The sequence below is a fragment of the Pipistrellus kuhlii genome, unplaced genomic scaffold (genome assembly GCF_014108245.1).
Source record: "Pipistrellus kuhlii isolate mPipKuh1 unplaced genomic scaffold, mPipKuh1.p scaffold_m20_p_6, whole genome shotgun sequence".
NCBI classification, from domain to species: Eukaryota; Metazoa; Chordata; class Mammalia; order Chiroptera; family Vespertilionidae; genus Pipistrellus; species Pipistrellus kuhlii.
Window position 1 is genome coordinate 58,632,107 of NW_023425562.1, and position 27,556 is coordinate 58,659,662.

General features: G+C 42.9%; 1 protein-coding gene across 4 annotated transcripts in view; it reads right to left on the bottom strand.

Moving 5' to 3' along the window:
• Positions 1-27,556, bottom strand: part of SLC23A2 (solute carrier family 23 member 2) — a 123,121-nt gene that overhangs the window by 64,294 nt on the left and 31,271 nt on the right. For 2 of the 4 annotated variants that reach the window (XM_036417637.2, XM_036417639.2), the window contains one exon: positions 7,955-8,216. In XM_036417637.2, the coding sequence (XP_036273530.1) occupies positions 7,955-8,062 (108 nt within the window). In that variant the 5' untranslated portion in view covers positions 8,063-8,216. Of the gene's footprint in view, positions 1-7,954; positions 8,217-21,052; positions 21,063-22,025; positions 22,049-27,556 lie in introns of those variants that run through there. The other 2 variants (XM_045574797.1, XM_036417638.2) reach the window with 2 other exon arrangements.

The window sequence follows — 27,556 nt, forward strand, 5'->3', positions numbered from 1 at the left end:
ACTTCACCAGACATCTCCCCTTCAAGGTGATGTCTGCAAGAGATTAACTAGAAGTCACTATGGAGCCCCATCCACAAATAGATTCCAACACAAATCCCAAAGGTACCCAGCCAGTTCCAGCACACCACCCAAAACAGCCATCATCTCCCATTCTTTCCAGGCATTTCCTAGTAAGGAAAATAGGAGGGATACAAACCAACCAGAAACAAAATCAACATCCCAAAAGAAAAATAAGGAAATATAAATGGCTCCTGGACATTTGAAGAGTCTCAACCTCATGCAAACGAAGATGCAACAGAAAACTTTTTCCATTGACTGAACTGGCCAAGAAAATCAGTCCAGCCCATGTCCCACTGGCAAGCCTGTAGGAAAACGGGCACGCACACCTCGCTGACGGGAATGAAATGATCTCAACACAGGGCACTTAGTGCTGCCCTTCAACCCAGTAAGGCACACCCTCTGCCCCAACAGTCCCTCCCATTCCTGGAAGTTTATATTTTTCTTGCATCTGAGTGAAATATTCTATGTGCAACGTTATTCATGTAACAACAAAATATTAGAAACAAAAGACATCTACCACATGGGAATATGTAAATCAATTATGGGACATCCATCCCATAGATGATCTGTAGGTAGATATATATAGTCTGATCAGGAGGTACAGACATCAACAATACGGGGTAGGGCAAAAGTAGGTTTACAGTTGTTTATATGGAACATTATAAATAACAAATGATAACACAAGAATAAACTGTTTCACATACAACTGTAAACACACTCTGTATATTAGTAAGTAAAAAAAAAGGAGAACAGAACTATAGACATAGACATCTAGATATACACACGTGTATATAAAAGGAGACCCAAGAATGTATTGGGTCGGCAGGTAAGTAATTGCGGATTTTTAAAAGAAAATCAAAGACAATTTTTTCATGGAACTAAATAACTTTATTCTGTAATGTATTGCCCATTTTGATCAATGACCTTTTGCCATCTTTCAGGCAGCATCATAATCCCACGTTCAAAAAACTTCTGGTTTTTATTAGCAAAAAACTGAATCAGGTACGATTTGACATCATCATCATTATTGAAATTTTTACCATTCAAGGAGTTTTGTAAAGATCGAAACAAAAAGTAATCAGATGGTGCAAGGTCAGGACTATATGGTGGATGTGGCAAAACATCCAACCAAGCTCCATTAATTTTTGCCGAGTGACCAAAGATGTGTGTGGCCTTGCATTGTCATGATGGAATACAACACCTTTTCGATTTGTCAATTTGGGCCGCTTTTCTTCAACTGCATTGTTTAATTTCATTAGTTGTTCAATGTAGACATCAGAATTGATCGTTCGGTTGGGTGGTAAGAGTTCAAAGTAGACAATTCCTTTGTAATCCCACCAAACTGATAACAAAACCTTCTTTTGATGAATATCAGCTTTTGATGTTGTTTGAGTTGGTTCACCTGGCCTGCTCCACGATCTTTTCCGCTTGATATTGTTGTAAACAACCCATTTTTCATCGCCAGTTATCAGTCGTTTTAAAAATGGATCATTTTCATTACGTTTCTTTAGCAAATCGCAGCTGCTAATGAGTTGCGTTAACTGTGATTCTTTCAGTTCGTGAGGAACCCATGTATCGAGTTTTTGAACATAGCCAAGTTGTTTTAAGTGATTTTCAATGCATGTATGTGATACATGAAGCTTCTCTGCAATCTCACGTGTTGTACTGTGACAGTCCGAATTGATTATTGCTTTGATTAGGGCGTCATCAACTTCAACTGGACGACCAGAGCGTTTTTCATCTTTGAGTGAAAAATCACCAGAACGAAATTTGGCAAACCAATTTTGACACTGCCGTTCTTTTAAGGCTTCGTCACCATAAACAGCACATAACTTTTTATGAGCTTGCGATGCGTTTTTCCCTTTGTGGAAATAAAAAATCAAAATATGACGAAAATGTTCCTTTTGATTTTCCATTTTTCAACGAACGCCAAACGAAAACTACAAAACAGATCAAAAAACTTTTTTTACTGATTAACAGCTGAATAGCCAACTATCAAATAACAAAATGTGTTTTACATTTTTACTACGTCTGCAAACCTAAAAATTCAACTGAAGCCATATATGTGTGAAACCCGCAATTACTTACTTGCCGACCCAATATTTGCTTACATATTTGCAAGCCAATTCTGAAAAGTGGTGGGTGGGGAGAATTGTATATAAGGCCGGGCAAGGGGCTTTTCACTCTATACACTTTATACTCTTTAAATTTTGAATCATTTATCTATATAAAACCCTAATATGCAAATCAACCAAACATCGGAATGACCAGTCACTATGACGTGCACTAACCACCAGGGGGCAGATGCTCAAAGCAGGAGCTGCCTCCAGCCTGCAAGCCCCAACCAGCTGCAGTGGCTGAGGACAGCAGGGGACAGGGCCAGTGAACAGGCGCCAGGCCAGCCCAAGACGGGTGGGAGTGGAGGCCCCCAGATTGTTGGCCAGGCCTAAGGACCCTACCCTTGCACGAATTTCATGCTCTGGGCCTCTAGTATGAGTATTATTACCTAGTGTTTAAAAAATAAATAGAGGGCCCAAACCTGTTTGGCTCAATGGATAGAGCGTCGGCTTGGTGACTGAAAGGTCCCGGGTTCGATTCAGGACAAGGGCATGGACCTTGGTTGCGGGCATATCCCCAGTAGGGGGTGTGCAAGAGGCAGCTGATCGATGACTCTCTCATCGATGTTTCTAACTCTCTATCTCTCTCCCTTCCTCACTGTACAAAATCAATAAAATATATTTAAATATATATATAAAATAAAATAAAATAAAATAGAGGTGAAATGGGAACCAGGTGGAGGGAGCTATGCAAGGGGGAGGGAGGAAAGGAACAACTGTAATAATATGAATAAAGATTTTTTAAAATAAAATAAAAATGTAAAATTAGAACTCCCTTGAATGAACAATTAACGAAATTATGGTACAGGCTGCTGCAAAGGAATATGAGGCAAATATATTCGCACTTTCTGGGAAAGAGGCCCAGGGTGTCTTGTTAAATGGGATGAAGCAGGTTACAGAACAGTCTGCAAAAGTACCAGCCCTTTTAAGCAAACACACATAACAACAGAAGTGTGCTTTCTGCCTACAACCATGCATCACATGGATCCCTTTTCCTGGCCCCTCACCACCATATCAAGCATGAGAGTGGAAACCCTTCCACCTTGATCCCTTTCTTTTCTGATTTCTATGAATATGGCCACAACGAAGTCCCTTCAGGATGGGATGAAGCAAAAGGATTCTCCCCTATCTCAGCATTTTGCTAAAAATTGTCAAATATTTTCACCTTTTAGCTAACCTAACCATTAGTTTCTCTTTATTCTCCTCTTTATGGCACATTTCATATGGCCAGGTACTGTGTTCATAAATTTACATATATGTTTTCATTTAATCCCTGAAACAAGCCTGAGACCAATGCTATACTTAAGTCACTTTTTATAGATGTAGAAAACTAATGGCCAGAGAGCTTAATTCCCTTCTATTTTTGTCACATCTGCATTGAGATCTTACTTCAGACCATCAGTTCTTTCCTCCAGGATGCTGACTGAGGCTATTAAAAATACCTACAGCCTGGCCAGTGTGGCTCAGCGCAGTTGAGCATCTACCCAGGAACCAAGAGGTCACTGGTTTGATTCCCTGTCAGGGCACATGCCCAGGTTGCAGGCTCCATCTTCAGTTGGGGGCATGCAGGAGGCAGCCGATAGATGTTTCATTCTCATAGATGTTTCTACCTATCTCTCTCCCTTCCTCTTCCCCTCTCTCTAAAAAATCAATAAAGGGGAAAAAATTTTAAAAACAAAACCCCTACATAAATCACTCCCTACAAGGTCCCCACCCCTCCAGGACCCACCCCTCCAATAAGCTTGAAGAAGCTTATTCAGGGAGTCAAGACAGTTTCCCAAAGCCCGTTAGTTATATCTATGCAACAGGCACAGCATTAGTTCCCTTTCAGATTCCCTCCTTGCCCTTCAGCATTTCAGTTCTCTGGTTCAAGGGCCATGGTGGAGCTGCATGAGAGAAGTGGAACAAACATGATTAATTGCCTCCTGTGTACACGATCTGGTGCTGATAAGTATGATCTCATGCACTCTCAATCATCCTGCAGTTCCAGCATGAGTAAGTGCACAGGTCCTCACAGGTATGGAGGGCTGTAAACTGAGACTTACACTTAAGCGCAAAGCCAACCTGGAGCTGCTCTCCTTAGATGGAGCCAAGTGAGATACTCCTCTTCCCTGGGGCTATGGGTAATGACAGGCTCAGCTCTGCCAAAACAGGCAGTGCTATAGCTTTTCCCTCAAACTGCTACGTGTGATCCAGGGATTCTCTCTGCAACTGTTAAGTTATAGAGTAGGGAAGGTAGACACAAAAGAGAATCTAAATGGCCAAGGAAATGGGGATAAAAGTGTTGTAGCTCATTAAAATACAAAATTAAAACGTTGGTAAGTCTTTCACTTACTGATTTCCCGCTTTTTAAATCTAATATCTAGCACTGGCAGGGGAGGGTCCTCTTTCACAGAGCTGCTGGGAGTATCAACCACTGCAATAAGATTGCATACTCTAAGTAATCATTTATGATATCAATGAATTAGAAAAAACCCAAGGCCCCAATGAAAGATGTGGGCAAAAAGAAGGTTCTACAAAATGTAACCTCGCAGGGCAATGAGATTGTAAATTCCTAACCAGGCAGGTCAAGGTGGGTAGCCATGTCCCAGGCATATAACTTCTTCAGCTTTGCTGGGTAGAGTAATCTTGGTTGTGGGTCCTTGCTTTGCATCACTTTGAATATTTCTTACCACTACCTTTTGGCCTGCAAAGTTTCTATTAGAAATCAGCTGCCAGTCATATGGGCGCTCTCTTGTAGGTAACCTGCTTTTCTCTTGCTTTTAAGATTCTCTCTTTGTCTTTAACCTTTGGCATTTTAATTATTACGTGTTGGTGTGGGCCTTGGTTGGGACTCTGTACTTCCTGGACTTGTAAGTCTATTTATTTCACCAGGTAGGGAAGTTTTCTGTCATTCTTTTTTCAAGTAGGTTTTCAATTTCTTGCTCCCTCCTTTCTCCTAACAGTACCCCCATGATGGGAATGTTGGTACACTTGAAGTTGTCCCAGAGGCTCCTTACACTATCTTCATGTTGTTTGATTCTTTTTCCTTTTTGCTATTCTAATTGGGTGGGGTTTTTTTGGGTTTTTTTTTTTGTTTTTTTTTTTTTGCTTTATCATATCCCAAATGGCTGATTTGATCCTCAGTGTCCTCTACTCTACTGCTTGATGATTCCTTGTAAATTATTCACTTCAATTAGTGTATGCTTATTTCTGACTGATTCTCTTTTATGTCATTGATGTTCTAAGTTCTGTAAGGTTCTCATTAAATTCCTTGAAGTTATTATTAAGTTTCTTGAACATCCTTATAACCATTGTTTTAGTTCTTTTTCTGGAGATTTCTTAAGTTCTTTCACTTGTGACATGTTTGTCTCTGCATTTTGGCTGCTTCCCTGTTTGCTCTGTGTATTAGGTAGAGCCGCTATGTCCCCTGGATTGGTAGAGTGGCCTGTGTAGTAGGTGTCCTGTAGGGCCCAGTGGCTCAGCCTCCCCAGTCACCTGAGCTGGTGACTCTAGATGCACCTGTTTGTGTGCACTGTCCTCTTGTAGTTGAACCTTGATTACTCTTGGCATCACTGGGAGGGATTTACCTCCAACCCAATAGGCAAAGGATCCCTCTCTTCGACTACAGCAAAAGAGCTGCTGTGCTCTGATGGAGCAGGAGTTGCTTCAGTGGGGTTTTGGTGCACACTGAGTCCACCTCTTGAGGGTGTCACTCACGATGTGATAGGGCTGTCTGTAATCTGGCCTGGTCTGAAACTGACCACCAGGTGCCCTAGCTCTGGTGACTCCATGAGGTAAAAGTCAGCTACTGCCTGTGCCTTGCCTGGGGCTATCCAGCATAAGCTAGAGCAGTGATCGGCAAACTGTGGCTCTTGAGCCATGGTTTGCTGCTCTGTTGACTAATGAGTTTGCCGACCACTGGGATAGGGGCTTAATCACAAGGAACAACAACAGCCTATAATTATTGGAATTGAGAGTCTAGGTCAGTGGTAGGCAAACTCATTAGTCAACAGAATAGCAAACCGCGGCTCCTGAGTTTGCCAACCACTGAGCTAGAGTGATCTGCAGGTGGTTGCTACTTGTGTTGGGCTTGTTGGCGCCTAGGAGAGGCCAAGCTGTGGACTTTGGCAATCTGCTGCTAGTACCAAGCCTGGGACCACTTATCAAGAGGTATGGGGCACACTGAGGCCAGCTGCTGCTTGTTTGAGAGATTTCAGAGAAATCTGAAGCCTGAACTAGGATCGGCCTTTCATATGGAAAAGCCACTGCAAACAGATTGGGTGGAGCTGTAAACTGGGTGGGGCAGGGCCTCAGAATCACAAGAGCAGGGCGAATATGTGGGCTAGGTTAATGGAGACTCAGATATGGCACCTGTTGGCTATATGGTGGGGAGGTCTCAGCAAAGGAATGGCTTCTTGCAGCATTTTTGTCTGGGAGAAAACTGCCCTCCAGTTCCTTTACTGATGCCAGACAATTTAGTTCCTCCCTATATGTACCTGGACCCTTTCAAGCTGCTGGAGTGCTGGAGCTCAGAGGAAGTGAGTCTGAGTAAGTCCATGTATGGGCCCTTTAAGAGGAACTGCCTAGGAATTTTAGCATCCCTTCGTGTCAAACAGCCACAATCCCCACTGGTTTTTACAGCCTTAAGTTATGGGAACTTCTCTTCCCAGCACTGGAACCCTGAACTGAGGGGTCTGGTGGCTGGGGTGGGTAGGAGGGGAGTTTGAATCCTTTGCTCCTCACAGGGGCCCCTGTAGCAGATATCCTTCCCAATTAAAACCACCACACATAGGTGTCAAACCAGCCTGTTCTGTGGCTCTGCCCCTCCTACCAGACTCATTGTGGCTTCTTCTTTAATTCTTAGTTGTAAGGTTTCAATTTAACCACCTGAATGATGGTTTTTCTGGAATTTAGTTGAAATTCTGCTGTGGTTATGTAAGGAGGTGAGTACTGTGTTTACCTGCTCCACCATCTTGACCTTTCAAGAGTGGTTTTCTTTTTTTAAATATATTTTTATTGATTTGAGAGAGAGAGAGAGATGGAAACATCGATGATGAGCGAGAATCATTGATCAGCTGCCTCCTGCACGCCCCCAACTGGGGATCGAGCTTGCAACACTGGCATGTGCCCTTGACAGGAATCAAATCCAGGACCCCTCAGTCCGCAGGCTGATGCTCCATCCGCTGAGGCGAAACAGCCAGGGCAAGTGATTTTCTTTTTTAAACCAACACTGTAGGTAACTTTCTACACATCCAATCATAATCCTACATCTGGAAAATACTAGCAGCGAATATAATGATGCATATCATCAGTCTTTACGGAGTGACATCACCTGTCCAGTAAAACTACCTCTATCTTGGATGCTGCTGCCATAGTGCAAAGCATGACCATTTGGGTTCATTAAGTCATTCATTCAATCTCCCACATTGAATTGCAATACAAGTCTGAAGTTGGGTTATAAGCGATTTCAAAAGAACACAATTTTGGAGATAAACTTAAGCCTTTCGACATCCTCCCAGGTTGAGTAAGCACTGGGCCAGCATTACTACATTCACCACAACACATGCTTCCTTCCTGGAGTTAATCTCACCAGGTGAGCTCTAGGCAGAGAACAGAGCCAAAACCATGGGCAGCCAACAGGGCTCCTGAAGACTGGCTCACGTGAGAAGCATTTGGCTTTCAAGAGCCTTAGCCCTCACTGCAAACATGAGTGTTAACGCTAATCCTATGTTGACTCAGTACAGAAACCACGTTAGAGCGATCCAAGAGGAGAGGAGGGCGGGGCGTGCCGTTACCGGGAGGGTGAAGAAAGCAGGGTGCTTCGCTTCGTCTTCGTATTTGCCTTCCGCTGAGCTCCCAGCCTCCATGGATTTGGATGTAGTGTTTTTACCAATACCCATCATTAAGAGAAAGCGGCTGGTTTGGCTGTGGGGCTGCACTGGCTGGAAGAGAAGGCTTGTTCAAGCAGCGATCCCAGGCTCAGAGTTGGCTTTTCTGGCAGCTAGAGCACCGGATTCTCAGGCAGAGATGAACCCCACAAGCACCATCTCTCAGCACCTAGAAGAGAGAGAGCAGCCAAGTCACCACAAGCACAGAAACAACACAAGACACATGGTCATCGCATTTTCCTTCGGAAAAGCCAAGTACAAGTTATGCCCAAACATCCAAAAACGTATTACTTTCTTACACTTTTCAAGTCCCCCACTCCTCTGCATTTACAGTCATTCACTGATTCTCAATATCCCCTGGAGAGATCATATCTCATTAAAAATATCAGAATACTGGGGACTAAGAAATCGGTATTTTTTGACGTGTATCATGGTCTATGTTTTATAGCCCAGTATTATCCAACAGAACCTTTTGCAGCGATGGAAATGTTCTACATCTGCCTTGTCACTTCCCACAAGGCGACTGAGCACATAAGATGTGACAAGTGTAAGAGAAAAAAATGGAGTCTTTAATTGTATCTCATTTTAGTTCTGATTTAAATAGCCACTTCTGGCTAATGGCAACCATACTGCACCGCGCAGTTACAGCCAGTTTACTATGACTGGCTGGATATTAACCCTTTGCACTCCGAACCATTCTGGACATTGGCTACCAGCTACTCGATGCTACTTTGCGAAACGTGCGTTGAATTAACTCAATTCCCCGTAATCACTAGTAAACTGCAATGTCCCCTGAGAGGGGACATCCGAGTGATATGCTAGAATTCCGATGTCCCCTGAGAGGAGACAGCTGAGTGCAAAGGGTTAAAATTCTAAATTCCCTACAGGTGCCCAATTAAAGGCAGTGAAAGGCACTCAACACACTTAAAAAAAAAAAAAAAAAAAAAGGAGGGGATAAAACCAATCTAGGATCGAGTGACCACACAGAATTCCAGATAAGTGGCAAGATGAACTTTAAATGGGATAGAATACCACACAAAACATAGAACCAAAACATTCAATATCCATTAAATATAAACAACATAAACATAAAGAAGAAATCCAATAGCCTCCCCCACAATGGAGGGAGGTAAAATAGTGAGAGATTAAGGGACAGGGGGGCGGAGGGAGGAGATCCACACTACTGGGCCCAAGATGAACCTAACACGCTCTAAGAGCCTCAGAGAAGCTGTATTAACAAGGAAAAGTGCAATGCTGCCGGTTAACAGGAAACCTAACCGAAAGTCAAAAGCAGGACATTACTGAAAGAATCCTGTGCAGCCAAGTGTTGGTGAAGGAGAAAATAAAAACCTCAATTTCAAACAACAGGAGTATAATTTGGAGAATACAAGATCCACCCAACGGCTTCAAAAATAAAAGGCACAAAGGATCCCTCCTTTCGAGGGCTGGCACATGTAAAATAAAACATGCCCAGGTATGCCTACACTTTAATGGGGGGAAAAGGAGCACAAGCAGGCTCCTAGGGGTGAGAAGGACAGAGAGCACATTCACTGGCACTCTGATTGGAATGATGTCAGGTCTTAGCACCAATTAATTTCCCACTGAGAATGAATAAACCTGGCCAAGCTGTCCAGCGAATGTGGAGTCACACCTATAAGACGTTCAGAAATACAAGTAGGAAGCCTCCTGTTCAAGGAATTCTGTTAAGGGCACTTTTCATTCAATGAATACTTTGGGTGAGCCAGGAAATTTTGAAATATAAACAAAAAAAAAAGAGGAAGATTTATACAGAATTCAAGAGTCAAAATAGTTGCCAGGACTATTAAGCAATAGAGGAGCTGGGTACACACATCTTTTTCCTTTGTTTCTGAGGTGGCTCTTTTGGTTTAAATGTTCATGCACATTTTGCATTCTCGTTCATATCATGTCTGTTTAAAGCAGTGGCTCTCAGCCAGGGGTGATTTCTCCCTCTGAAGACATCTGGCAACAGTGAGACATTTTTTTGGTCATCACATCTGGGGGAGAATGACTTGTGTCCAACAAGTAGTGGCCAGAGGTGTTGCTAAACATCCTTCAATTCATAGGAAAAAGCCCACAGTAAAGAACTATCTGGCCCGCTTTGGCTCAGTGGATAGAGCGTCCGTCTGTGGACTGAAAGGTCCCAGGTTCGATTCCGGTCAAGGGCATGTACATTGGCTGCAGGCACATCCCCAGTGTGTGCAGGAGGCAGCTGGTCGATATTTCTCTCTCACTGATGTTTCTAGCTCTCTCTCTCTCTCCCTTCCTCTCTGTAAAAAATCAATAAAATATATATTTAAAAAAAAAAGAATTATCTGGCCCAAAACATCAACAGTGCTAAGAAAGAAACCCTGGCTTAAAGATATTTCCCTCCCGGCCATTCCTATAATGGCTGCTTCCTGGAACCTCGTGGCCTAAGCATTCAGAGCTCCAAGAAGGGAGCATGGCAAGTCAGACAGGATTACACACAGATCATTTGTTTGAAACCTTCAGTGCTCAAGCTCTAGCCACCTTAAGGCCCCAACATCACGGCCCCAGTCTCTATACAATGGTTCTCAGTCCTCGCTGCACTGCGTTTGGCACTGCCCGTGGCTGAAGCAGAAGCCGAGATGCCGTCGCTCATTAGGTCTGGCTGTCGGCCTTACAGGCACCTGTGTCTGTCTGGGGCACATGCACAGGAGGGAAAAGGACAGGTGTGACACTGAAGGGCCTCCTGAATCACAGCCTGCCCTGGATGCATGTGTGCTACTGAGGTTAAAAACTGAGCTTTGGGTCTGAAAGTTCCCAAGAAGCAGTAAATAGGGTAATTTTACACTCATAGATGTTTTCCTTTAAATGGGAATAAACTGCTAAGTGTTAAATGAAAAAAAATGGTGTTTTTTCAAAACAGATAATGCACTGAATATGCAGAATATCATTTATATCTGCTAGTTAGAGAGAAGGTCAGAGAAGTAAGCTGGCTGGAATTTGCATAAATAATATTTCATAGCATCAAAATTCGCAAAGCACACGAAAAAGGAAGCTCTTGCCCGGAACCCTAGGAGGTCACCATTGTTCAGGGGTAGTCACTTGCCTTCTGCATCGGTGAGGAATCTTTCCTCCATATTTTTTATTAGATTTCTGTTTTGTTATCCCCAAAATTAATACTATACTTAGGTATGAAATACAGCCCATCAAAACTTGAAACTTTAATTTATTTGGGGGAGAGAGGGAAGGTTTTAAAAAGTATGTTCAGCCGAGACTGGTTTGGCTCAATGGATAGAGCGTTGGCTTGGGGACTGAACGGACCCGGGTTGGATTCGATCAAGGGCATGTACCTTGGTTGCGGGCATATCCCCAGTAGGGGGTGTGCAAGAGGCAGCTGATCAATGACTCTCTCATCGATGTTTCTGTCTCTCTGTTTCTTTCCCTTCCTCTCTATACAAAATCAATAAAATATATTAAAAAAAAAAAAAAAAAAAAAAAAAAAAAAGTATGTTCAATGTACCTAATACTGAAATGGAGAAAAGATTTAATGTAAGAGATCAGATTTTTGCAGATGGCCTGCTGCTTTCCCATAATGCTGGAATTATCAGAATAAATGCTCATATTAGTTAAAAATAATAAGATTTAACATAAAAAAAACACTTTGTGTTGACCCTAAAATGGAGAAAAGGTTTAATGTGTTTTTTTTTAAAAAAAAAGCCTTATTAACTGAGTAATACACCCACAGAGAGAAGTACTATATTAAATATAAACCCATTATGTTGTGTATATATACTTTTAAAAAGATATTTCCCTCTTCCAAAAATGGCATCCCAAAGGTGTCACGTGGGTCCTTCCCACAAGATCACGTCCCCCGAGGGAGACGTGTGCCAGTTTGAGAAGCAGGGACATGCCTATCACCAAACAGAGCAAAGCCCATAATGGAATAAGCCCATGGGACTTGCTGGGGGTTAGTGACTTTTTAAATAACTTTCCTCTTTCAAGAACAGGGACAAGTGGATTGTTACATTTCTTCCTCATCTTTTCTGCTATCTGTAGGGGACATGAAGACCCACTTTATTGCACTTTCCGATGCATAAAAGTGGGGGCTTTCTGTATTCAAAGGGGAAGTTACAAACATCACTTAGAAAACCCTAAAGGCTCTACTGGTGGCCCTGACAGAGACTGTGTGTTTACTTAGAATTAATCTTTTTCCTTCATTTTTAATTAACGTGTTCTGCAACAATTCAAAAAATAACAATCTGCATCTTGATCTAGCTGCTGCCACCCATAACCTCCCCAGATCTTGGGGGCAGAGGGGAGATATAACATGACAATGAACATTCCTAAGAAGAGCTGCCTGAAGTAGTTCCAGGGACCTTTACCTTGACAGCCAGCAGCTTGTTTTCCAAAAGATATGACAGGCAAAGATGATGGTGAAATACTGCTAGATTTTCACAAGACCACATGCCACACAGTCATATTCAGAGACGCCCACAAGCTCCCAATCCTGCCAGAAGAGCTTTCCAATCCATGAGGACCCATGTTAACTTCAGGGGAAATTATGAACTTTTTTTGTTTTTTTATAAAACTGGTTTGAGAGAGGAAGGGAAAGAGAGTCAAACATCAGCCCGTTGTTCCACTCATTTATGCATTCACTGGCTGTTTCTTATATGTGCCCCGACTAGGGATTGAACCCACAACCCTGGTGTATCGGAACAACACTCTAACCAACTGAGCTACCCGGCCACGGCAAAAGGATGGACTTTTCAACGTAGAAGACATTTACTCTCCCAGGTGAACTGGGTCTGCATGTCTGTTTCGGACATGGACATTCACCCTCCGCACTGTCCCCAGCATCAGGCACACAGGGGACAAGTTCCATCCTGACAAGACCCCTTTCCACCAAGCAGTCTGCACATTTTTCCGTAACAGGCGTTTAACTGACTCTCACAAGCTGCACTGGGAGGACCCAGCCCCTCCTCCTGCCTATCTCTTACACAGCAGCATCCTTTAGTGTCCGGAAAACTCAAATGAGCACAAGAGGGGAGGGGGCCCAACAAAGGGCAGGGCAGGATGTCTGAGAAGGGCCTGGGGCAGAGGACTGCAAAGCCTGGGCCAGACGGGCATCCTAGTCTGGCAAATGGAGGGAAGAGGAGAAGACAGTGGAAGCAGAACAAAGAAACGCATCCTTGGAAGGCCTAACGTGACAGCATTCCACAGCCAAGGACTCGGGAGTGAGGAAGTGAAGACAGCCTCAAGGGCAGAAACAGACCACCAACCAGAGATCAGAGTGTTCCAACCTCGCAGACTCAGCTCTGGGGTGGGGCAATGCCAAGGCTCGGAGGCAAGCTCAGGAAAAGATAAAAAAGGAGAGTGGAATTCAATGTGTTAAAATTTTCGTGAAAACAAAAGGCAAAATCCCCCAGGGTATCTGACACAGGGGGCAACCCACTCACAGTCCCCCATCACCCTCTTCTTTCTCCTTGGGAAAGAAAAACCAACAAGGCCACTTGCTATCTTGGCCCTAACCTCAAGGCAAAGGGAGGAGGAGGGGCTGAAGGATGAAAGGTCAGGTTTCAACAATGAAAGTGATGAGCACACCCAGTTAGAGTAGTAACAGTTTTGCAGCAAAGTGCCTATGTGTGCCAGGCGCATCTCTTCCTTCTCATTATGCAAATGGATTATTCTTCCATGGTATTACCTGATTTGCACACTAACTCTACAAAAGTAGAAACAGAGCTTCGGGAAAGTTAAGTAACTTGCCAAAGGATGCACAGCGATAAGCAGCAGAAGATCAAACTATGGTCAATACCCCTGTCCTAACCATGTTTATACAAACAATGCATACAATTATGCTCAATTAACAGCCAACCTTCTGAATACAGCCCAGGCCAGCTGGCCTGCAAGCGCTGTCTCTGCCTGACCTGCGGTGCAGTCCCTGCCCTCCCTGTGATGTGAGGGAGCCCTGAGGGGCAGGGACGGATGAAGCCCGCCCTCCTCAGACCTGTGCAGTCTGGTCACTCCACAGCCCACGCCATCCTCTCGTCAGCAGTACAACAGCCTCTTGTCATTTTTGTGTTCCATCTCTACCACTTGTCCATTCTGCGGCCAGCACAGCCATGCTATGGAAACTGCCATGCTCTTTGATGAGGTCACAATTGACACTCAAGTTCCTCAGACAAGTTCACTGTGTGAAGCTTGGCCCCCACTATGCTGTCATTTCTGTCTTTCGGGTGCTGGAGGCATGGGGTCTTCTTTTAGCCTTTGGGTTCTTGCACACGCAGTCCCTCCCAAACAAGCACCCTTTCCCTTGGGGGAGCCCCATCAGTGCTTCCTGTGGTCACCCCTCTTTGCGTGTCTGGGAACCATAAAGATGGTTCTAACACAGTGAGACGATGTCTGTCCGACAGGTAGAGAACAAGAGGCAGTACTCACAGCCTACAGTCCCAACTCTCAATGCTGAATTTGGCAAGGCTCCCCAAATTTGTGGACTGAATAAATGATGCTTTTTAAAAGGGCCCTGGCCAGTTGGCTCAGTTGGTTAGAGCCCTGTCCCGATATGCCAAGATTGTGGGTTCAATTCCCAGTCAGGGCACATACCAGAATCAACCAATGAATGCATGAATAAATGGAACAACAAATATTGATCTCTCTCTCTAATCAATGAAAAAAATCTTTAAAAACACCTGTTGTCTGAGATACAATAGTTACATTTAATGTCAAGGAGAAGGCAGGGTGCAGACATTGCTGCTATCATTCAACTAACAGATGAGGGAAGTGTTTGAAAGAAAAAGACCAAATTATAACCATATCAAGAGATAAGAAAATATGAAAGAATCTATGCATAAATGGCCAGGTAGGAAATAGATGAGCAAATCTCCTTTGATGTTGACTTAAACACACCCCAGATGCCAGCAATAAACATGTAGATCAGAAGATGACAAACTACTTGCCTGGACTGATTTTGTATGGCCCGCAGCAAAGAATAGTTTTCACATTTTTAAAGGGTTATAAACAACAAGGAAGAACAAGTGACAGAGGCCACCTGGCACACAAAACCTAAGGTATTTACAGAAATAGTGAGAGGATGAAGGAATTCTGTTTAAAATAACAATAATGGCTTTAAATACTTAATACATTTAACCAAAAACGTACATAAACTATAAACTAAGAGCCACGAAAGAGGTTAATAAAACTATAAACTATTACTAAGATCTATAAAAGAGGTTTCAATAACCAGACATCTTCTTGTGATTCTGGTGGCTCCATTGATATGTATATCTGTCTACTATATGTAAACTATACTTCAATAAAATCAATTTTTGAAGAAGAAAAAAATTTAAGTGTCTTCTCCCACATAGGTTGGAACCCAGGAAACATCACTGTTAACAAATGCACAATGTTCTGGTGCTAATGGTCCTCAGATCCCCACACCTTTGGTGGCCTGGTGTGGAATAGAGCTGTTTTCTCTGCTTCCATAGCCCTACCCGGACAAGTGAGAATATGACTAAGAAGACTTTGGGATAAAGGAACTCAAAACCTCTATTGGCCAAGTGGTAGTTTGGTTTTTACCAAGACAAACAAGAGCTTTCAGAGGTGGCCAGGTTCGATGATAAAGCACATTTTAAAAGCCAATTCATGGTTCTCTGCTTAAATCCCATCATTAGGGGATTATAGCTGAGCTGAGGCTGCTCCATTAAATTCTGTTTAATGCTGTCATTTGACCGAACCCTTTTTAACCCAAGCCAGAAAAAGATTATTGGAACAAATAACCTCTCTTTGTATGTGATCAACCCCCTTTAAATGTACTTACTTAAATGGTTGCCTAATACATAGGGTCCTGTCTTAGGGAGTTGACACTTCTGAGGACTGATCCTAGCTGTCATTATTCTACTTAAGCACAATGAGTGAAAGCATGGTTATTGTTTGATCTTGTGATAATGGTTATGCAAACAGGGTGTAACTGAAAAACACCAGTCATCCTACAGCCTTTTCCAAAACATTCTAAGAACTCTTGCTCTTGTTTTTCAAACTGCAAGTCACTACCCACTTGTGGGCCATGAAATCAGCTTAGTGGATCGCAAACAGAATTGTTTAAAAGATTAAACTTAACAGAACAAAAAGCTTCAGAGCACATCTCACAAGGGTAACCCAGTTTCAAGGTAAAAAGCTTTGTATTATGTATAGCTCAGTCAAATACGGCATAAAAGTCACCAAAATAACCAAAGTTCTGCCGGGTAACATAAAAGGCATATTCCAAGAACCTAATTTAAACCAGGTTATTTACTGAGCTTCAACTAATATTCCCATAACAATAATCTGCCAAAGTGGTAAAAGGTGACTGGCATTAATATTATACGATCCCTGCTCTAAAAAAGTAAGAGTGCCCAGAATGAAGGCCTCAGAGTGGCTTTCTTTATATTCTATCGAGCTCCAAGCCCAGCCCAAGTAGCTCAGTGGTTGAGCGTCAACCTATGAAACAGGTGCTCAGAGTTCAATTCCCAGACAGGCACATGCCCGGGTTGCAGGCTCAATCCCCAGCATGAAACAAGCAGGAGGCAACCAATCAATGATTCTCTCTCATCGTTGATGTTGCACTCTCTCTCTCTTTTCCTCCCTGAAATCAATAAAAAAAAAATATTTTTAAAAAATCTATCGAGCTCCAAAATAAACCATCCCCACTTCAATGACTGTAATAAAGAAAACCTTCATGTTGGCCAATATCACCCCAATAAAATAAAATAAAGAAAACCTCCATGTACCCCTGAAACCTATACAATTTTATTAACCAATGTCACCCCAATAGTAAATAAGTAAGTAAATAAATAAATAAATAAATAAATGGAGGAGGGAGTAGGAACAGACGGAGGGAGGGGCCGAGGGAGGGAGGAAAGAGAGAAGAAATTAAGAAAACCTCCTGCTATACCCCATGAGCTGTGCCAGTTTTCTGTCACTGTTTTAGTTTGTGGACTTATTCTCTTAAGAGGAAGAAAATTAAAAAATAAGCCAGATAGTCCTGGCTAAGTAAGTAGCTCAGCTGGTTAGAGCACTGACCAGATATGCACGGTTGCAGGTTAGGTCCCTGGTCAGGACACACATAAGAAGCAACCAAGGAATGCATAAGTAAATGAAACAAGTCAGTGTTTCTCTCTCTGAAAAAAATAAAAACAAATAAGCCAGATAAAACCTGAACTTCTGAGAGGGAACCCAGGATTAGGGACCAGGTTCCATCTCGGAAACCACCCACTGAGAACCCAGGAGGAACCGGCCTTTCAAGGCCACCTCCCCTTCTCTCCTCTCCACCAGGGCCCACCTGATCTGGAAGCATGATGGGCCTATTTAAAGAGGAATTAAGGGCTGAGCTGCTCCTGAAATTAAGAAATCGTGCCCTCACATCATCAGCACCTAGTAGTCCCTAGTCCAAAGCATTCAACAGCTGAATGAATTATTCACCAAGAACCCTCCCCAAGAGTAGAGTCCCCTTGTGTACAATTCATCTTTATATTCCCAGCTCTTAGCACAGAATAGGTTCTTAGTAACTGCTAATGATACACATTTACCCCAAACAGATGACACTGAATGAATACTACATAGAAAACGTAAATGCAAATGATACAATAAGAATCTGTGATAAGCCCTAGCCAGTCTGGCTCAGTGGATAGAGCGTCGACTTGCGGACTGACTGGTCCCAGGTTTGATTTCAGTCAAGGGCACATGCCCAGGTTGCAGGCTCCATCCCCAGTATGGTGATTGCAGGGAGCAGCCTATCAATTATTCTTTCATCATGGATGTTTCTATCTTTCTCTCCCTTTCCCTTCATCTGAAATCAATGAAAACATATTAAAAAAAAAAAATCTGTGATACCATGTTTCCCCGAAAATAAGACATCCTCCGAAAATAAGACCTAGAGCAACTTTGGGAGAAAAATTAATATAAGACACTGTCTTATTTTCGGGGAAACAGGGTAGACTCACTTGCCCCATAGTAACAATCCTGCTCTAAGGTGGAAGAAAGGGGCCCCTGGGCGAACAGCGCTGGATTACTTAAAAGTCACTTAAAAATGGAGGAGGACCTCAACGGTGGGCAAGAGAGGACACAAAGTTGTTGGGTAGATGTGGCAAATATTCCTGGATCATATACAGAGTGAAGTGGGTAGGGAGCATGATTCCTAATTGGAAACAAAAAATGTTGATGCATCAAGTAAAATGCACAAATGATAAAAACAAAACAGATGTTAAAGAATATGCCCTGCATTCAGAAGACCCTACAGACTTGGTCCTAAAAGCCCTTGGTACAGAATAAGCTCTAGTTCCAAAATAAACTCCAAGTCCTAAAAAAGCACTTAAATCCAGCCCAGCATGGCTGTTTGCTGATGTTGGTTTACACAGGCTGAGTCACGAAAAACAATGGCCAATCTCCATAAATGAGAAGGTACTGAATCATCGACTACCCGGTTAGGAAAAAGATAGTCGCGTGTACAGTAAAAGGTCAAAGCTGCAGCCGAAACCGGTTTGGCTCAGTGGTAGAGCGTTGGCCTGCAGACTGAAAGGTCCCGGGTTCGATTCCAGTCAAGGGCATGTACCTTGGTTGCAGGCACATCCCCAGTAGGGGGTGTACAAGAGGCAGTTGATCCATGATTCTCTCTCATCGATGTTTCTAACTCTCTATCCCTCTCTCTTCCTCTCTGTAAAAAAAATCAATAAAATATATATATTTTTTTTTTAAAAAAAGGTCAAAGCTGCAGACATCTTGTTGGTGTGGGGGCTTTAAAATACAAAGTCACCAGCAATCTTTGTTTTTCTGATTTAATGTTGTAGGCAGAGAGCATCCACTAGAAATCTCTTTCAGAAACTTTATTTACATAAAATTATGACAAGACCTTAAGACTCATCATCCTTACCATGCCTCTCTTGCCCCTGGTCCACACTGACCTGCAATTCCCAGGTCTTAGCTCAAAAATACTCCTCCTCCAAGAAGCACTCCTGGGTTAGCTACCCTTCTTACATGTTTCCAAGACACATAGCCTCTTTGTCCAGCTCCCCAACCAGGAAGGAATAGGGGCAGGAACACAGTGTCCATCACAGGAAAGGCATTCAAATATTTAGAGAAAACTGAACGTTTTCCCATAGGCCAGTTAGTAATATAGAGAAACAAAACCTAATCCCTGCCCTCCAGGTTTATTCGAGGAAATCATGTGGCTGAGACAAGAGAAGGGAGAGGGGGAAGTAGTGAAGCAAAGGGTATACCCAGTGGACCAGAATTAAAATATAAATGTATATTTGAAAAAAAGTCAAACAGAATCAAGATGGGTTTTACTACATTTATTCCTACTGTGTGATTTAATGTATCATCTCTTGAACAAATGATTTTTATTTTCATTTAAACACTACTTAATCAGTCACTACTGGTGCCACCAAAAAGTTAATTTTATACAAAATTTTAATGACAACATAAAAAGTGCAGTACTGACTGCCTATCCTATCCGTTGGATGAGGTGGGTAGAGAGCATGATGATTCCTAATTGAAAGCAAATATTTTGTGGTGCAAACATGTAAGCCTCATCAAAATTCTGAGAAGGATGGTTACTGATTCCAGAGTTTAGGAGACAGGCACAGAAGGGCTGACTCACCTTGGACAAAAGCCAAGGACAAATGGCAAAAGCAGCAATTATTTTGGGAGTGCGAAAGCTGCTCCTGTTCCCTTGGAGACCAGCAGAACAAGGACCTGAAGATGAGCAACCAGAGGTAATTTCTGAAGGTCATTCTGGAGGAAGCCAGGGAACGCCGGGCCCCGTTACTGTCTGGGAGCGGAAAGAAAGAAGCTTTACCTATTCCACATCTCCAAATGCCATTTGATGCCCCTTCTCACTCACATTCTACAATAGTACAAGGACAGCTTTGGGTGCCAAGGTAACTTCCAGGGGATGGCTCTGCCCTGCTAGCCCTCTACCCATTCCTTACTGCTCTAGCTCCCAGCTCCATCCTTCCTTTCCAGCACAGCTGATGGCTCCTCCGACACCTCCAACTACTGTTGCCACTGCTGCCCGTGTGCTAGGAGAAGCAACCTATATAATAAAGAGGTAATATGCAAATTGACCGTCACTCCAACACACAAGATGGCCACCCCCTGTGGACACAAGATGGCCACCACAAGCTGGCCAGCAGGGGAGAGCAGTTGTGGGCCTTAAGGCCAGCAGAGAAGGGCATTTAGGGGCAATTGGGTCAGCAGGGGAGGGCAATTGGGAGGGACACGGCTTGCAGGAGAAAGCTCTTGGGGAGAACCAGGCCCGCAGTGGAGGAGAGTTGGGAGGGACCCAGGCCTGCAGTGGAGGAGAGTTGGGAGGGACCCAGGCCTGCAGGGGAGGGCAGTTGGGAGGACCAGTCCTGCAGGGGTGGGCAGTTGGGGGCAATCGGGCTGGTAGGGGAAGTTAGGGGTAACCAGGCCAGCAGGGGAAGGCAGGGGCAATTGGACTGGCAGAGGAACAGTTAAGTGTCGATCCAGCTGGCAGGGGAATGGTTAGGAAGGTGATTGGGATGGCAGGCAGAAGCAGTTAGGAGCAATCAGGCAGGCAGGCAGGTGAGCACTTGGGAGCCAGCAGTCCTGGATTGTGAATGGGATCCCAGATTGGCGAGGGTGCAGGCTGAGCTGAAGGACACCCTGTACCCCTGTGCATGAATTTGTGCACCAGGCCTCTAAGTGTCAAATAACTGCTCATTCCACACCTCAAGTTCAATGTACTTATCAGCCCTCTCCCTGAATTACTCTTCAGACCATATCATTCCTCTTTGGCATGTTTTCAACCTTTCCTCTGTCCCAAGTGCCAAATCCAAATTTCCTTCCATCATCTGCAGAGAGATGTCTAGCTCCACCTTTCCCTTATTCCTTAGCTACCCATTACACCTACTCAGTTTTGCTCGACTTTGGCACATTTACTTAGTTCTTCAATTGCCTACTGTCTTCCAATTGTCTGGAAGAAATTCTATTTGCAAATCTCCTCTGCAATATCCTTTTTCTCCCCACCTCAACCCCACTGTCCCCTAGCCCGGTCTACCAAGAGTTCCATCTCCTTCTCACAGACTCTCCCAAGAGAAGGAAAAGGGTGTGCTGAAATTTCACCTGCCCTGCTGGATGACCTGACGGTTGAAGAGTGGTTTGGCTAAACTGCACTGCAATTACCTGGGGCTGGGACACTGTAATTATTCTCCAGATTAACACCAGATACACCGTGATCAAAATTATCTTTTTCCTAACCTTCAATCTATATCCCACGCCTGTGAATATGTTATACACATTTTTTCTGCAAAGAAGCATGCACCTCTAAGTTAATAAAAAAAAAAAAAAATCTATTCAATTCAGAGACTGCGATCACTTATGGAGTCCTGTGCTACAGGTAATTGTGTGTGTGTCTGCACCTGATATTTTTATAACCCCAAAACCTTATAAAAAGATTAAAAATAGATGTTGTCAGTTATAGAGATTCCAGGCCCTTCATCAAGTTTGTTTAATCTACGATCCTTTGGCTTGTGTGCTTTTCCTCCAACCCTCAAAAACAAACACAAAAGATCAAGCCAACTTGGAAATCCCCGGACTGGCCCTTACTCAGAGAATAAGGTAAATGAGCAACTAAAAACACTGAATCTGACTTTTTAAGTTGTTGTAATAGGTGTTTATTACCCCTCTTTCTCCCATATTTAATGAAAGGCAGTAACTTCTAAAAGTTGCCTAGATGTTAATAGTTATTCATATTTAAATAATGCCTGACAGCACTGAAAAAGACTGGAGATTTTCTAGTAACCCAGCTGGGCAAACTTGAGCCACAGGCTCCTTACCCACCTCACAGACACACACACACACACACACACACACACACACACACAGCCATATAGTTGCAGAAAACCAGACACAGAGAGATGCACACACAGGCACAGACACATACAGACACAAAGGCACTCATTCCCCAAAGCAAAGCTTATGTACCCAGAAATGGTCTTACCTGCAGGGGGAACTCACAGCCTATCCATGAAAATATTCTTTCATCTGTACTGGTGTCTGCAAGACTGTGATCATTCAAATGCTCAGCAAGAGACACTTCAGGTGCCGAAGGACTTTCTGCTTTTATAACCCACAGGCTTGTCAAAATTGTATAACCACACCACTAGTCAGAAATGCTATCCATTTCTGTTACACAACAGCCACCACCTGGTTAAAAACGGTTGCTGCAAGCCTTAGCACAGCCTGCTTACCGTGTCTGCATCTCTCTAGACAGCCGGCTGGATATTCTATTGTGGAAACCAAGTAGTTGCTGGGATTACATTTCTCAAACCCACACAAATAAGGGAAGTTAAAACTTATCTTTCCAAATCCTTCCATTCAAACGAACAAGTCCGCCCACACTGCTTTCAGCTTCAGCAAAAAGGAGAATTAATTTTACTCTCTGGTAATTTTTCATTTCCCCATTTGGGAGTCCAAAGACAAGTGTTCTCAAAGATTAAAAATCGATCTCAAGGTATGATCTCTTCCTTAAATGATAGGCAATGCCAAAAAATCGCTGTACTATTGAGCACTAACTAGTGGAGCCCAGTCAGATGAGGCATCTGGTGTGCAGGTGCCAGTGACAGAGGCCCCAGTCAACAGTGCAAGTGCCCATGAAGACACAAAAAGGGGCAAACGCAGACTGACAGTGAAGTACCGGTAAGAGGGAAGAAGCCACATCTGCAGTCAGACTTTATTCTTTCTAGTCCTGAGGCCAGGCCAGAACCTGCCAGAAACCTGGGATTAGACACCTCCCCGCCCTTGGGATATGCTGTCAGGAAAAATCCCTGCCTCCATCTCCCCAACCCCAGACTACAGTTCTCCAATCCAGACAGGAACCACAGGGCTCACAGAAGCCGCCAGAAGAAGGGGCACTACCAGCAACCAAGCACGTCGCGGAAGACGGGGTTTCTGGGATAAAGAAAGAAGAGATGCCAGGACAGCTCCCGGAGGAAAGGAGCTCTAAGTGTTACTTACCTGGGAGTAAACTTAAGGAAATCAGCAGTGAGCATCAGAGGAAGATGCCACTTCACTGGGGGAGCAACCACAGTAGAAACTGGGGAGAAGGCAGAGAGCCACGTACTTTAACTGTGGGCAAACATGTTAAACTCACAGCCCGCGGGCGTTGGGCATGCTTGGTGTAGTGGCAGGAGACTCACCACAAGTGCTATAGGACACACCCAACCCATCAGGTCAACATGCCCGGTAGACCAGAACATGCCCAGTCCACTCTCAGTGAGCAAGAAGAAAAACAACCCAGTACGTAGCCTACAAAAAAGTACTCCGAGTTTCTGTATCCTGAACACAAGGACTGTCCTCAAGATGCTCTGTGAAATCACTAACCTCAGAAACATCCTACTGCAGAAAGTCAAAGAAAAGTTCAATGTGAACAAAGGAGAAAAGAATGAAAAACAAACAAAAGAGTTGCTATGAAAGAGGGGAAAAGACAGGAAAGAAGATCAGATGATTCAAGAAAATGGACTGAACCAAGGGGGTAGGGAAGAATTGTTAAGGAAACTAAAATCACAAAATTAACTGAGAAGAAATAAAGAGAAGTGAAACTGTAGAAAACTGAAAGGTGGAAGGTAAGCTGGAGAAACTCTGGTGTTGCCTGAATTACTGCCTGAAAGGCAGTACCAGTTCAGAGATGAGAACCACCAGGGGGAAAAGCAGAGAGCACAGCCGCGCCATGAGGAGTCAGTGTTTCTTTACTGGACTTGGCAGGTCAGTGGTAGGCCGTGGTGGAAATGGGGGACCAGAATAGGGAGTGACTGTTAACAGTTGGGGATTTCTTCATGGGAGGAAGAAAGGGCTCTAAGATTTGATTGTGGTAACGTCTGCACAAACCTGATTTACTAGAAGGCACTGAACTGTACACTTCAAATGGAATAACTTTATGATATGTGAAATTTATCTCAATAAAACTTTGTTATAAAGAACAAATCAGCCCCAGCTGGTGTGGCTCAATGGATAAAATGTCGGCCTGAGAACTGAAGGATCCCACGTTCAATTCTGGTAAAGGGCACATGCCTGGGTTGCAGGCTCCATCCCCCGAAGGGGGTATTCAGGAGGCAGCCAATCAAAGGAGGCAGCCCATCAATGATTTTGTCTCATTACTGATGTTTTTATCTCTCCCTCCCCCTCCCTTCCTCTCTCTGAAATCAATATATATATATATATATACACACACACACACACACATACACATCTTCAAAAAAAAAAAAAGAACAAATGGAACAGACTTAAATTAAATACAAAAGTATAGGTTTAAAAAAAACTATTCTGAAGAAAAAAATCTCAGTATAGAAAATACAGGGGCACATCAATATCACAAAATCAGAGAGAAGAAACTTATACTTGATAAAAAAAAATTTAACTACAGGATGAAAATGTTATAGAAATACTGAAAAGGAGATAATGTTTGGTTTACTTAAATAGCAACAATAATTAAGATGAGCCCCAGGATTTTTCCAAGGCAGGATTAAATGCCAGAAGTCAATAGAAAATGCAGATCTACAGAGAATTGAGGAAAAAGTTTTCCCACAGAATTTTATACCCAGACAAGTTGGCCTTCATATGAAAAAACCAAAAATGCAATCTCAGATATGCCTGGGCTGAGAAAGAAAAGGGGGAAAAAAATAGAATAGACTTTATTCCAACCACATAAGAGGCAAGATTCAGAGAGGCCACTAATATACAAGGCTGCTAATAATGGATGCCAACCAAAACCATCAAGATCTGGACAAAATTAAATAAGGAACATAAACCCAGTTATAAAACTAAATGCAAGTGTCAAATAATTCTGTAAGCACATGCTACCCAATATAAAATATGTAATTAATAACAATAAAGCAGATTAAACAAGAGTACATTAAGAGGGACTTATGCTAAACTAAAGCCTTATTGGCAAAATAATATCAGATCTTAGCTCTGACAACTAGAGAAGGTGTTAAAAAAAAATGTTTTTTACTTTAATTAAGGGAGATAAAATTTTTTTAGCTATTTAAAAATATTCTTTAAAGAAAATCCCTATTAGAATTTGCAACAGACTACAGAATAAAACAAAGTGAAATAAAGACAAAACAATATTAATGCTGCTTTACTGTTATCTTTTGAGTGTCTGACAGTGAATTCCTGCCAGAAAGTATAAAATGGAGAAAAGATGATCATTTTATATTACCAAATAATAAAATTCACATTGAAAATATTATGTCAGTTTTTATGTTCTGAACATTAATGGTTAGCAATATAGAAGAAATGACCACACCTCATAAACATAACTATATCCAAGGAGATTAGGAGCAAGAGGGGTATGAGCACATCGTTAATTTTACTTTATATACATTAGAGAACCTGGCCAATAAAATGAATAAGACAGTGCTAATATAATAGGTATTAAACTTTGCACCCCATAGAAACAGAACTCTTATTTTCAATGACTAAAGAGCATTTGTGAAAACTGATCATTATGCCAAATGAAAATTTCAGCCCTGAAAAAAATACTTCTCATTGTCTGACTATGTTGCCAAAAGGAGAAAAAAATTATTATCAACCAAGAAAGCCTAACCATGTCACAATTTTTATCCTTTCTCCCAAATAACCATTGGGTCAAAGATTAAATTGAAGCTGTAAAAACACCTTTACAATTAAACAAGAAAAAATAAGCAGCAAAACGCCACAAAGAAGGTAAAAAGAAATTAAAGAGAGAAATTTGCCCTAGCCAGTTTGGCTCAGTGGATAGAGCATCAGCCTGCAGACTGAAGGGTGCCGGGTTCAATTCCAGTCAAGGGCATATGCCCAATTTGCAGGCTCAATCCCCATTAGGGGGTGTACAGGAGGAAGCCGATCAATAATTCTCTCATCATTGATGTTTCTATCTCTCTCACCCTTTCCCTTCCTCTCTGAATATGCTAATTAGACTGGACATCTTCTGGATAAAGCCACAGTAGCAGGGGCCAAGGCAGAGGCAGTTAGGGGCAATCAGGCCAGCAGGGAAGGGCAGTTAGGGGCAATCAGGCCAGCAGGGGAGGGCAATTAGGGGCAATCAGGCCAGGAGGGGAGGGCAGTTAGGTGCAATCAGGCCAGCAGGGGGGCACTTAAGGGGCAACCAGACCAGCAGGAAGGCAGTTAGGGGTGATCAGGCTGGGAGGCAGAGGCGGTTAGGGGTAATCAGACATGCAGACAGGCAAGCAGTTAGGAGCCAGAGGTCTGGGATTGCAGGAGGGATATCCTGGATTGGAGAGGGTGCAGGCCAGGCTGAAGGACTCCACAACCCCCCAAACGTGAATTTTGTGCACCAAGCCTCTAGTATATATGTGTGTGTATGTGTGTGTATGTGTGTGTGTGGGGGGGAGGTAAAGAGAGAGAGAGAGAGACCACGTGAGCACAATGTGTTGTTCCATTTATTTATGAATTCCTTGGTTGATTCTTGAATGTGCCCTGACTGGGGATTGAACCAACAACCTTGTGTATCAAGATGACACTTTAATCAACTGAACAACCCAGTCCGGGTGAAAATGAAGTGTTTTGTTTTGTTTTAAAAAAGGCATTGGAGCCGAAACCGGTTTGGCTCAGTGGTAGAGCATCGGTCTGCAGACTGAAAGGTCCCAGGTTCGATTCCGGTCAAGGGGCATGTACATTGGTTGCGGGCACATCCCTGGTAGGGGGTGTGCAAGAGGCAGCTGGTCGTTTGGCTCAGTAGTAGAGCGTCGGTCTGCGGACTAAAAGGTCCCAGGTTCGATTCCAGTCAAGGGGCATATACATTGGTTGCGGGCACATCCCTGGTAGGGGGTATGCAAGAGGCAGCTGGTTGATGTTTCTCTCTCATCGACATTTCTAGCTCTCTATCTCTCTCCCTTCCTCCTCTCTGTAAAATATCAATAAAATATATATATATTTTTTTAAAAGGCACATAAGGAACTAACTAACCAATGAATGCATAAATAAGTGGAGCAATAAATCAATGTTTCTCTTTCTCCCTTCCTCTTTAAAAAAAAAAAAATATTGAATATAATTAATATAATATGTGATCTATGTTTTCCCTTTAAGGACAAAATCTAAACTATGTTTTTTAAAAAACAAAAATACCCTTTCACATTTGGTGATCATCTTTAACTGCCTTTCAAATAAATGTTACATGGTGATATTTCAGTTTCATAACTGTAGGGCACTGAGTAAATCAAACAGAAGACTTAGGGTTACCAGATGAACAAAAATTACTTTGTAATAAACAAAGAATAAAATAAAAAGGGAGCCGAAACCGGTTTGGCTCAGTAGGGAGTGTGCATAGGGAAGCTGATTGATGTTTCTAACTATCCCTCTCCTTTTCTCTATGTAAAAAAATATTTTTTTAAAAGAGTAAGAAAAAAAGGAGAGAAAAAGATCTAGTAAGATAACATTTGCAATAACCCTTACTAAATTTTCAGAAGGAAATGGATCAGAACATATTCCAAACCAGTTGAATGTTCTTTTCCTTCAAATGGAAGGATCATA